General features: G+C 36.2%; 1 protein-coding gene across 2 annotated transcripts in view; it reads left to right on the top strand.

Annotated features, from left to right (window-relative positions):
- The window catches only part of NRG3 (neuregulin 3), a gene marked incomplete at its 3' end in the record, with an annotated part of 444,882 nt that overhangs the window by 325,089 nt on the left and 107,433 nt on the right, over positions 1 to 12,360 (top strand). For both annotated transcript variants that reach the window (XM_080620575.1, XM_080620574.1), the window contains exon 3: positions 3,827 to 3,900. In XM_080620575.1, the coding sequence (XP_080476701.1) occupies positions 3,827 to 3,900 (74 nt within the window). The remainder of the gene's footprint in view (positions 1 to 3,826; positions 3,901 to 12,360) is intronic.

The following is a 12,360-nucleotide window of genomic DNA, read 5'->3' as shown; positions in this document are numbered from 1 at the left end:
ACGTAATTTAATCGGAAGGATTTAAATCATTCCCTTCATACAATCTTGTTGATATTTTTGGTCTAGAGCCTAGACATACAGCTATATTGGTGAAGATCTGAAGGCAAAATAGAAAAATCCTTTTTCATATATAGTTTGCAAGGATGCTATAATTAACACTATTTATAGAGCCCTTCACCATGGTCTGCGCTTAAGCATGTGCCCAAGCCTGCTCATAGAGTGCAGCGCTTTAGCACAGAAATGAATGATTTCTGGTGCTGGAAAGGAGCTTAGGTTATTCATTCCATTCTTTGTTGTGGGGGTCCCTCATGCAGATAAGAGCTTTTGCTTCACTCTAAGCAATATTTTATCCTGCTTTCATTTTCCTATTCCTTTTTGAAGGCATACCTAATACACATTTGTTTGCCATATAATCAAACGATCATTTCACAAACAGGCTGCATGAGAGCATTTCTCCAGATTTTGCTGATTACTCACAGCTTTTTTTAATACATCCATAAATAGGAATGTGATCATTCATGCTGCATTTGGCAATATTGAACAACCTCAGTTGGACTTCCCTGAACTTCTGTATGTGACATAACAGTGCTGAATATTTAAGGACTTTTTGTGGTAGGCTTGTTGGTTGTTCATTTTATCTTAGAGCTGTGTTGCCAGTTATCAGCATGTATGTATGCCAAGTATTGTGAACACAACCATCACATCCATCCCATTTAGGATGGATGGCAAATGTATATATATAAATGTATATATAAAGTACTTTGCTAAAGTAGCAAAGATTCTAAGAGGCAACAATATGATCAGCTTTTATCATATTGTAACATTATAACTGTCAAATGTATGTTCTACAAGACTTCAATTTCATAAGACTTAATTACAAAAGTTTGAACTTTGGAGCAATATTGGCAGAGCAGTTATTGGTATTATTTGATGTCTTATGGCTTTCAAAGGTTTCATTGAAACTAGGAGGATTAGTTTTTATCTTTGCTGAAGAAGTTAATATAATTTTAAAAAAACCAAGCTATCTATGGCCATAGTAGTTGTTAGTGTAAGATTATGTTATTACATTTAAAGATTATATCTATTCTTTGATATATCAGCCACTTCTGTACTAAATTTTGAAAGTTACAAAAATAAATTCCTCTTCTGTCATTTCACTTCATTGAAGTGTACAGGGAAGTGAAAATGTTACTTTAGACTCATCCAGGTCAGTCAGTCAGCTGATTACTGACTCCAGTTTCATAGTGATGGAGAATAGCATAATTATATGTATGATAAAGTCAGGATATAAATAGTAGTTTGATATGATAGGCAATACATTTTAAGAGAAGAAACCCATCCTTATCATTATCTCTAGACTGCGCTATGTAGTTGTAGCAGCATGCAATTCAGTCAGGTGCTAGGGATGCTGGGTTTTACAGGGGAGAAGTTGTAAATCTGAGTAACTCTGTGATGTATTCTGTTCTAACCCATTGCTCTTGCAAAGTCTGAAAGAGAAAGACACAGAAACACATCTAATGCAGGGTCTTGTGCTGGAGTGATACTTTACCAGTTAAAGGAGTCTCTCATCAGATTGTTTTTGAGGCCACTAACTTTATTGGCATCTGCCATATTTGCAACTGATAAAACACAAGCTTTGCAAATGACATTAAATGGAAAGTGAAAATAGCCACATCACCTTTTGCCATTTTTGCAAGATACAGAAAGTATTTTCGTAAACTGAAGATTGATGGATGGTTTGGCCCTGACACGGTAGAATTGGAATAGCGACCTCCAAATCCACCCTAGCAACTAATAGTGGCAAAATTTCTCGTCTCTAATTCTGGCATGAGCAATTAATTAACTGGATCAAAATTAATTACCTGGACCACCTGACAGCTGGAATAAATGGTGCAAACTCTGTTTCTTAGCTGTGAAATGAGATCATTTATTTTCTGTTCTGTTAAGAATGAAGTTATAAGGAAGGCAGCAGAGCCTCTGGTTCAGGTGTGCACCATTGGCCATCAGAGGAAGGGAAGGGATGTCTCCCATTGGTGTGAGGGTACTTGTAACATTGCTCTGCCCACTCCTGGCTGGTGGGTATTTACACATGCTGCTGAGTATTTGGTACAGTTCTTCCAAGAGATACCACTCTCTGACTTTTTGTCCTTGCAGATAGAATCAAAGTTTTAAGTTGTGGAATCAGGCTATGTGATGAGCACCTTTATGTCATGCAGACCAACGATTTAGGACATAGAGTTTTAAGTCTGTAATAGGGTAATAGTAATTGAGGCAGGTAAAAATGTATGTCAGAAAGTTAATAGAAAATACTCATGTAACGACAAGATTATCCCCACCCATATTGGTTGTTCTTAATCTTTTAAATCTACCAACTCCCAAGACTCTGAAGAAAAGTTGCTGTTTGATGTGAGGCAACTTATGATATTTGATAATCAGAAGCAAAAGATGCATGCAGCAATGTCTGAGTATATGCAGACCTCTTTTATTTTTTCTGACCAGTGGACAATTTTAACTGAATATCTGAATATCCTGCATTAAAAAAGCAAAACAAAACTACTTCTTTTTTTTTTTTTTCCCTGTAAGTGATAACTTATGACTACTGCCGTAGGATCTGAATTAAATTTTTCGTAGTCTGTCATTTTATAGTTTGCAAGTACCAGTAAGAAGCTGATCTCTGAAGTAGCACTAAGTAGCCATCAGGGAGAAAAAACGAAAAGGAGGGTTTGGGGATTTTAAGTCTTTACTGTAGATTTTTACTACATTTTTTGGTCTGATGGGAGTTCTTATAATTTACGTATTTGCTCACAAATGTGCTTACTAATCCCTGAACCAATGCTGGTAAGATGTGCTTCTCACTGGAGCATTAATTTATTAAACCAAAAGCATTTTAATAGGTAACTTTTAGAGGAAGCCTGACTAGAAGCATTGTGAATGAACAGATAATCTCTGCTTCTGGCATTATCACCTCGTTCAAGCTGCAGTTGTGTGGTGGTAATGCTGGTTTGAGTATATTTTTTATATGATGTGCAAGAGCTTTGTGCGATAAGGTGTTTCTGTTGCTATCATTTATAATTGAAGTGTCCATCACTTTTCTCTTAAAAACTGCTTGCAAATAAATAATTAAAAGATCTGATTCTGATACACTTCTTTGAGTGAGAGTAACTTCTGAGATCAGTCCCAATACAGTAAATGTAATTTCTTCAAAGTTAAGTTTTAAGATAAATAATAGTCAAAGCCAGTTCTTGTTTAAGGCAGGAGGGTATTCTGGTTTATGTGCTTTAAAATATAATCCCACAGATATCTAAGACTGTCCATTTACGAACAATGCCTGATGTTGTCTATCATGCCTCAACGTGTTATCTTTTGTTCACAGTAGAAAACTAGTCTTATTAATTAAGGGCCAGGTAAGTGTTACCTGCGTATTAAAACACCAAAGGATAAACAAGTTAATCTGATAGTTTGTACAGTACAGAAGCTTTATGTTACCTAATGAGTTTATTTTATTACGAATATGTCTATTTTATAGAGAATTTTTCTTTGTTTCACAGACTTGATATGTAAAAGTAGAGTTATGCTTAAATGATGTTCCTTTTCAAAGTTTCTAAAATAATCACAAAGGTTTGAGGGTAATTTTTTGAAATACAAGTAATTTTACATGCTTCCGTTGTGTTTCGATAATAATCTTGCTTCCACTATTGTTGAAATAACTGTAGATATGCAAGTCCCTTGCAGCACTGGCAGGGAGAATGTCAGTTCACTTTGCTGCCTAGAAATTAACCTTTTACTATCGCATGCGTATGTTTGTCATTTATCCCCTTTTTCTCAGGTGCAAAGAGGGCTACCAAGGAGTCCGCTGTGACCAATTTTTGCCGAAAACCGACTCAATCTTGTCAGATCCAAGTACGTCAAATGCTTTTCTTACATTTCTAATCCATGCTGGAGGCTATTCTTGTCATGTGAGATGACCCTTTGCCTATTGTCAGAAAACATACTGTGGACCATCTGTGTGTAGAGGATAGTGTTGCTTTTGTTGATACGATAAAAACGCATTCTCCAGTCTCTGTTATAAAACATCTGCTGCTGCAGCAGCAGGGCAGGCCATTAGTGGACTTGGCTACTTTTGATTTGAAATAATACAATACCTACATAAAGCCATAATATTCACATTTCTCTACTTTTAACTCAAGAAGAAATAAAATTACATAATCTGAAAAGAAACCATGTATGGGCTGCAAAGTAGTTCCTTCAGAAGAAAATAAATTTATAGTGTCTGGCACTGCATTGATTCTGATCTCATGAAAATATGTGATATCAGGTTTTTTTGGTTTTTTCTCACTTTTGCAAGTAAAGTTGCTCTGTATTTGCAGAGTAGAAATAGACTTCCAGATAGTAATGTGGAGATAAAGTAACTTTCTATTACACTGCCCAGTGAATGCCAGAATACCATCTGCATATATGTTCTTCTACTCTGTTGTTGCCCTTTTTAAATTCTGTTGACTAATAAAACTATGTCAAAAATATTACCCAAGATGAATGTCTTGGAAGTGAATCCATTTACTAATTAATGTTGTTTATCTTAAAATTTTAAATGAAGTGACATGCAACAAAGGGTCATATCCAAGCTCTTGTTTTTGTTCTTATACTTGGAAATTGTAATGTATTAAGTTTTCTGGTTTTGGATGCTCTTTAAAATTTGTTTGTGGTTTTTGAATAATAATGCTTGTTTTCCTAATTTTTTTTCTGTTTATTTTCTTGTGCTTTTCCATGTGAAAGTCTGTTGCCAAAGACACCTGTTGTTTTGTAACTCTCTGTGTTGTATAGCTTCTATTATAGTTTCCTTTATATTTGGTTTAGCTTTTCCTTTTGCTTGACCTTTAAAGGTAAAGTGCAGAGCCTATAATGAATAAGCAGCTTTTACCTCTGCCAAGTTGTATGTGCATGTGTCAACATAGAAGTGAGGTATATGTCAAGGAAAAAGGTACTTTGTATTCTAAAAGCGGGGGAAAGGACAGTCAACTGGACAGGGTGGTACCTGTCCGGTTTTGTTTTAACAAGGGATTTTAGCTTTATTCTCTCAAGAGTAGAGAGGAAATTCATACAGAAACCATACAAAGCCCAGAAAGTCTCCCAGATTAGATTAAGCTGCATCTAACAAGATCAAAAGCCTTACAGTGTTTATATACTGCAGACAGCATTGCTATTATTTCTTTGAAGCATTGTGTTGGTTGCACATGCTTGTTTCTCTTTACTTTGGAAATGCTTACTTACTGCGGCTTCTGACTGTATTGGTTCCATAAAACTGTTCAGCTCTCTGATCCTGCTCGGTAAGCTAAGGTTGTGCTGAAATGTACTTTCTACGTGTTCTGACTACAAAGGCAATTTTATTATTCATTTTATTAATTTATATTACTTAGGACATATAAGAGGAGGAGACCTTGGCTTGATGCTGATGTAGATCCATTAGACACACCTATGGCCCAAGAAGGGTCTCTCTTCCAATTGGTTTAAGATTAACATGAGTTAGGTACTTTCTCAGTCAATTTTGAAATTTAATCTATATTTGATCCTCAGCTGTATTAAAAAGAGGAAAAGCTTCTGTTCAGGTGCATTTGTGTGTATTGCCATAGTGTGATATATATCTGTGCGTGTACGTGCATATGCACTTGTTCTAAGCGTGACTAGCCTGAAATAGAAATATTAGAAACTTTTCTGCTGCTGCTGGACAGTGACAGCACCAACATTTTGCTTAGGAGTTAAATCAGTAATATATTTATCTTCCTTTTGGAGAGCATAAAATGAATACCGTGCAGATATTTAGCATTACTCACAGAAATATTTGCTATTTCCACAACCTGAGGAGTGTAAAAAGTATTTGACGCAGTAGTCATGCACTCTAGGATCATTTCCAAGGGCTATGGCGTTGCACTGCAAGAACTTAGTTTTGTAGTTGAATGTGTGTTTGGGTTAGGGAGAGAGCTTCTGAAGGGTGCTAAAGGGGTTGAATTTTGAGGTGGTTTTAGAAAGAAGTGCTTTTTTTTTTTTTTTTTCAGGCAAGACTTAATTTCTGGAAGTTGAACACTGAGGTGACTGTTCTTGTGCCTGGACTACATGTAGCCAACACTGGCTGGTGTCAGTCAAGCTTTATAAGCAAGTCCAGCTCATTTGAGTTTTGTGAGATTGCTTAGGGTTCTCAGTATTAAATGTGTTCAGAACTGCTAGTGATGCATCTGGTAACAATATTTAGCAGTTTGCATGCACAAAATGGTGAAGCAATATATTTTTAATCTTACCTTGCCTGTGATAGTGCAGGTTACACTTTCAGAACAATCACTTGTCATTGTATGGGAAGTGAATCTGGACAACAGCCACTTGGAAAACAGCAAAAATATTGTCTTAAAATTGTTATTCACACACACAAGAATTATTTTTTTAAAATATCCCTCTATAGCAAACCAAGCTTATTCAGCATAGCTGTTACCTGAGGTTGCATAGTGACAAATAATGTGATATGGCTCTGGAATATTTTTAACAGTATCAGGTCAAACCCAGGCTTTTACATCATTTTAGCTGTATGTTAGGCAGGTCTTGACTTTACATCACAGACATGAATGCAAATTATGTAATATTTAATGTAGATTAATGCATTGCAAATTGTGTGCGTGTAGTTTAATTAGGGTGAATGGTTAAGATACTTAAGATTCTGGTTTGGGGAAAATTCTTGCAGCTCAGGGCTCGGTGTTAGGGCTGGTGTTGTTTAGTGTCTTCATTGATGATCTCAATGAGGGGATCAAGTGCACCCTCAGTGAGTCTGCAGATGACACCAAGCTGTGTGGGAGTGTTGATCTGCTGGAGGGCTGGAAGGCTCTACAAAGGGGTCTGGACAGGCTGGATTGATGGGCTGTGGCCACTGGTGTGAGGTTCAACAAGGCAAAGTGCCGAGTCCTGCATCTGAGCCACAGCAACCCCCGTGTAACACTACAGGCTTGGGGAAGACTGGCTGGAAAGCTGCTTGGCAGAAAAGGAACTGCAGGTGCTGATTGATGGCCACTGAACATGAGCCAGCTTGTGCCCAGGCAGCCAAGAAGGCCAATGGCATCCTGGCCTGTATCAGAAATAGCATAAACAGCAGGCCCAGGAAAACTTAGGTAAAATTTCTTCATTGAAAGGCATTGGAACAGGCTGCCCAGGGAAGCGGTGAAATTGCCGTCCCTGGAAGTGTTCAAAAACCGTGTAGATGAGACTCTCAGTGACATGGTTTAGTGGTGGTCTTGTCAGTCTTTGGGTAACAGTTGGACCTGATGATCTTCAAGATCTTTTCCAACCTAGTTGATTCTATGATTCTAACTACCCAGTGGTGTTTCAGAGTTCCTGAGACGACATCTGTGGCTTCTTGCAATCAGACCTGCCACCTTCTACTTTCCTTTAATTAGGATCAAATTACTAAAAAAACTGATGTACGACAAAGAGAGAAATGTGTGTATTTCAAAACACTGCAAACACAGGCCCTTCAAGCATCATAGGTGTTAACAGCTTCCACTTCCCTTTTCTCCACACCAGGTTTTCTGGCTTTAAGTGAAAGATATTTAAAGAAAATAAAAAATCAGAAAAAAAATAAAAAAAAAAAAAAAAAACCACACCCAAAACAACCCAAAAAAGAACAGTGCAAATGCAAGTAGTTTGAGAAGTAATTTGCTAATCTTGGAAAATGGGATTAACCAGCCTTAAGCCATGGGAGCCACAAGAAACCTATCAAAATTAATAATGTCACCAGTAAGTGAAATGACTGCATGACAATGCAACCTGTGCTTACAGTCACTATTAAAAGGAAGGGATATGTCAGCCCTGCTAATACTGGGCAGGACGAGTCCCTGAACTCTCAGTCATCTTCTCCTTTACCTATGAAGGGAGTACTAATGGGCAAATTGAATAGAAATGGCAGTCTCATGATGGAATGAAAGGATAGGAGTATATTTGAAATGTTGCTTCAGCTTTCTCCATCTGGGCTAACTTCTTTATACAGTTCATGGCAACGGTAGAGCGCTTACATTTTCAACATCATAAATACAACTGCAGTATAACTTTAAGTACAAGTCATTTTTCAGGCATGTGTAGTCCTGTATGTATCTATAGGATTGGGAATTTATAAACAACATAAATTGGACAAATGTACTCACATACTATCCTTTATAGTGTTCTGGAGTAGACCTGCCTGGCCCCATGAGTCTTGAAAGGTAAGTTGTATGTAGGCTGTGGCTATTTCTTTTGATTAGTTTCTATTCCGAGGCAAAGTATGTTGACTGTTCTGTGTGGATATTCCAAAGTGGTGAACAAGGCACTGAGAATGGGTTTGTCACATTACCCCTTATTAATCAAATTGCTGAACTTGGCCTTCAACTATTTTGTTCTGAATTTAGCATTGAAAGCTACTTTCCTATGCAAAAAATGTATTTCAGTTTTGTAATGTGCAGTATTAATTTTATATTTGTTATATTAACATTCAAGTTGTCCCATTTGACCTCAGATCCAATACTTTTTCAAAATAAATGCATTATTATCTAAAAGAAGAAAATTAGGTTGGAAACCTTATAGGTCATTAGGCCATGCTCCTGCTATTGTAGTTAAAACCGTGTCATGTAATTCCGTTGTAAGATGATCATACTTCATTTGCAAACCACTGCATGAATTAGCCACTAGAAACAGGCTTTGTTTATCATCCCTTCTCAGAGGGTATCAAGACTTTTTAGCTGCCGCACAAAATTTATGCACAGGCCAAATTTGTCAGTTATATTCTTTGTTAAAACACACACTTTACACTTTACTTTGTTAAAACACACACACTACATTGATATTTCTCTCCATTGGTTTCCACCATATTACATTTTGGGTCTGTTAAACTGGCTTTTTCAAATGTCAGAAGTCTTGTTTCTATAGAGGTACCTATACCTTGTGGTCTTTAATACTTTAACCTGTGACAGCATGGCACATATTGTGTTTCTTTTTGAATCTCATCAAAGAGAAACCTGCAGGTGTTGTGACTGAGGTCTGCAGTTACTCATTCTTTGATTACCTCTTTATATAGCAAAGGATCAAAACCCCTCTCCTAGAAGACTGGGACTGTAAATAATTAAAACAACTCTAGATAGTTTAAAAAGTAAAAGACTCTTTTTCCTGAAAATGTATTTGAAGCCTCAAGACCTGCACTCACCACCTCTAAAGAAAAGCCCCCCTAAAAAAAAAGGCCCCCTTGGGCTTTTTGTCGTGTTCCTCCCTGTCACTTCCCACAAACCCTTACATTCTTTTCCCCTTTTTTTTTTTTTTTTTTTCCCTGTGTTGGTAAGATCATAGGATAATTTAGGTTGGAAGACAAAGAGAAGTATGGACTTCTCTAGAGAACTCAGGAGGTTCAGCCTTCTGCTTTAAGTAGATCTGACTTTGAAGTTTCTGCTAACTGCACAAGACAGCATGAAGGTAGTCTTTATTTAATAACAGTAAAGGGACTGTTATTAAATAGAAGAAAAAAGCACATCAGAGGATGTGAAATATTTATAGAATATATTTTCAAATATATTTCAAAGTTATAAGAGGAAGAGAATTTAGGGAAAATAGGAGGACTGACTAGCCAGAGGGAGATATCTGAGTTTTGTGGAAGGTGAGTCCTTCTAAAACAGACTTAACGTGGGACTTGTTTAACCACAGATAGACCTTTTGAAATCTGGATCTAAATCTGAATTTTGTGGCTTAACTGTGTCTCAAAAAAAAAAAAAAAAAAAGGTTTTTAAGCCTGTCTGAAGTAATTATGTCATCTGTTTAAGTCAGTTTTGTATGCAAAAAAAGCATATGGTTGGAGCCCTGCAGACCAAGTTTCTTTTATAGCAAATGCCATTTTATGCCATTTTACCAATCTAATTGTAGAGTGCCACATCAGCTATCTCTTCATAGAATAAAAATTATTAATGTTGCTCTAGGATATTAAGCTTTTACAAAAATGAAATAATCAAAAAGTGATATTTTATTGCCTTGTAAAATTAGATTTTAAGAGCTATGTGGTCACAATGGTCAAGTGAGGTCCCTGAAAATGACAAGTCAGTATAAAATCTGTTATCATCCATCAAGTGGGTATGACATGTCTGTTAACTATGGTTTCTATATATGGATATATAAACAGAATTCTTTCAGTTCAAATGCATTACAGATCAACCTAGACTAGTGTTGGTGCATTAAAGATTGAAAGGAAGGAAGGAATTACCGTAATAGAAATAGAGAAAGTGGAGAAAAGCTACTCAGTTACTGCAGAAGTTTTAATGACTTTATCTATAGATCAGAAAAGGTGCATCACATGAGAGAAAGACTGGGGAAAATGAATCCTCATCAAGGTAAAATAAGAAAACACATCCTTGGGGAAGGAATGACATGTTTTCTCTCCTCTTTGATCAAGTATGGGAAGAGACCTAGGGATGCAGACTATAAAAGATTACATGTTTTCAACTTTGATTTGTGCTTCAGCACAGCTGTGCGATTTTACTTTTTGTGAATAGTGTGAATCTTCTTTACTTGTTTGGGATTTGTATTTTCCTTAAATTGGCAAAGTAGGCTTTATTCTGCAGAACTGGACTGAAATGTTCAGAATCAGAAGTGTAACATTTACAAAGCATTAGTAAAATATTTCACCAGTGATAAATGGAAGCACAAATGTGTTCATTGTCAGAACATATTGAAAACTTAAAGCTCAAGAGAGATTTATTGAAATCATAAATTTGCTGCTAATGCAATGGGCAAACAAAATCACACTCAACTACTTTCAGTTTTGGTAATGTAATCTTAAAATTTAAATGCACTGGAAAAAACTGGAAATAAAAATTTCTTCTGTAGTTAAGCTACCACTGGCTTGTACAGAATATGCAATATAGATATTATTTTTTAGTCAGTATTGCAGAATAGTCTTAAAATCATAAGAGTATCGGTGTTCTTTATGTTTCTAATGTAGAAGGGAGGATATTTTAAATTAAATCTAGAATTCTAAGGTTGTGTTGCTCTTCTCAAGTAGAAACAACAACCAGAAATCCACTAGTGTGAGAACTGTTTCCAAACATGATTAGATGAAATTGCTTTCATTACTTTTGTGCCCAATAACAGAGCTTTGCCCCCACCCAGTTTCATTGAATTCCATTTCCATTGAATTTTAGAAAAACAGCAATGAATTTGCACAACTCCCCCACCCAGCCCACCAGTTTTCTTTCTGGAAAGGTTAAAGAGGGATTTACAGTTGATTTCCATTTCATATTTCAGGTTTAAATGAATTGTCAGCCTTTACCAAATTAACATCTATATTTAGTTTTAGCTAAAATAACATTCAAGTAAGAATTCACACAGATTTGACCAAAATCCTTTTACTTGTTTTCAAAGAACATTTGTTCTTTATTCTTCTCTCTTCATCTCTTCTAGAAGAAAAGGATGTATTGACATCTGGTTATTCAACATTGTTTTATTTTCAAAACTTTCATTTAAATTGCTGAAGTATGTCTGATTTTGCCATGACTGTTAGGCTTTAGGTTGTATTCTGTAATTCAGCTTCTGATGACTTCATCTCTGTAGAAATTCATGGAGAGAAGCTGGAATCAAGTAGATGCAATTTCTTTGACAGCAGGAAAAAAAAAGACAAAACAAAACAAACCTCAAAAGCACTTGTTTCCATCTCCTCCTTTAAAAAATCTGTACATGGAAGGATAATAATGAAACTGAAATTCCGTTTTATTTAATCTTAGTATAAATCTCAATAAAGACAGAAAATGGAGATATGTAGCAATGCAAATCCCAGTAAGCAAAATGTTTTCATCAGTGTATCTTTTTATAAGCCAGAGATGCTATAAATCAAGGAGGAAATTACAGCCACCCCAAGCAGGGGAGTTTGAAGGGTGCCTTTCCAAACTGCCATTTCTCTGTGAAATTTGGACTTGTGTCTAGTTAAAGAATTTCTAGGTCTTTGTGTAGTGATTTTTTGCACGTGTATTTTAAGGAAATTTACCATATGATGACAGAATCACTCGACTACAACTTGTTACACAACAGCCACAGCAGATGGCTGTGAATAGAGGTTACAGTCTTATGTAAGGGACAGAGCTGTGAATCGCACTCTCCTGCTGGCAAGCCCACTCTGCAATGAGCTCTGGCTTCATCTCCATGCCTGAATGAGAGGTGGTGCAGTGCTTACAAGTACATGACATGTAGGAGAATTTCACAAAACATGACAATGATTTAACTGAAAAGCATTAATTTAATCAAGTTCTGTCTTTGTAAATTAGCTACTTGGCAGTCCAAATAGCATTTAACTTTAGCAATACCATTTCACTTTATCTTAGTGAT

This window comes from Psittacula echo (assembly GCF_963264785.1).
Source record: "Psittacula echo genome assembly, chromosome: 6".
Lineage (NCBI taxonomy): Eukaryota > Metazoa > Chordata > Aves > Psittaciformes > Psittacidae > Psittacula > Psittacula echo.
Note: the sequence above shows the minus strand (reverse complement) of the source record. Positions and strands in the feature narration are given on the sequence as shown.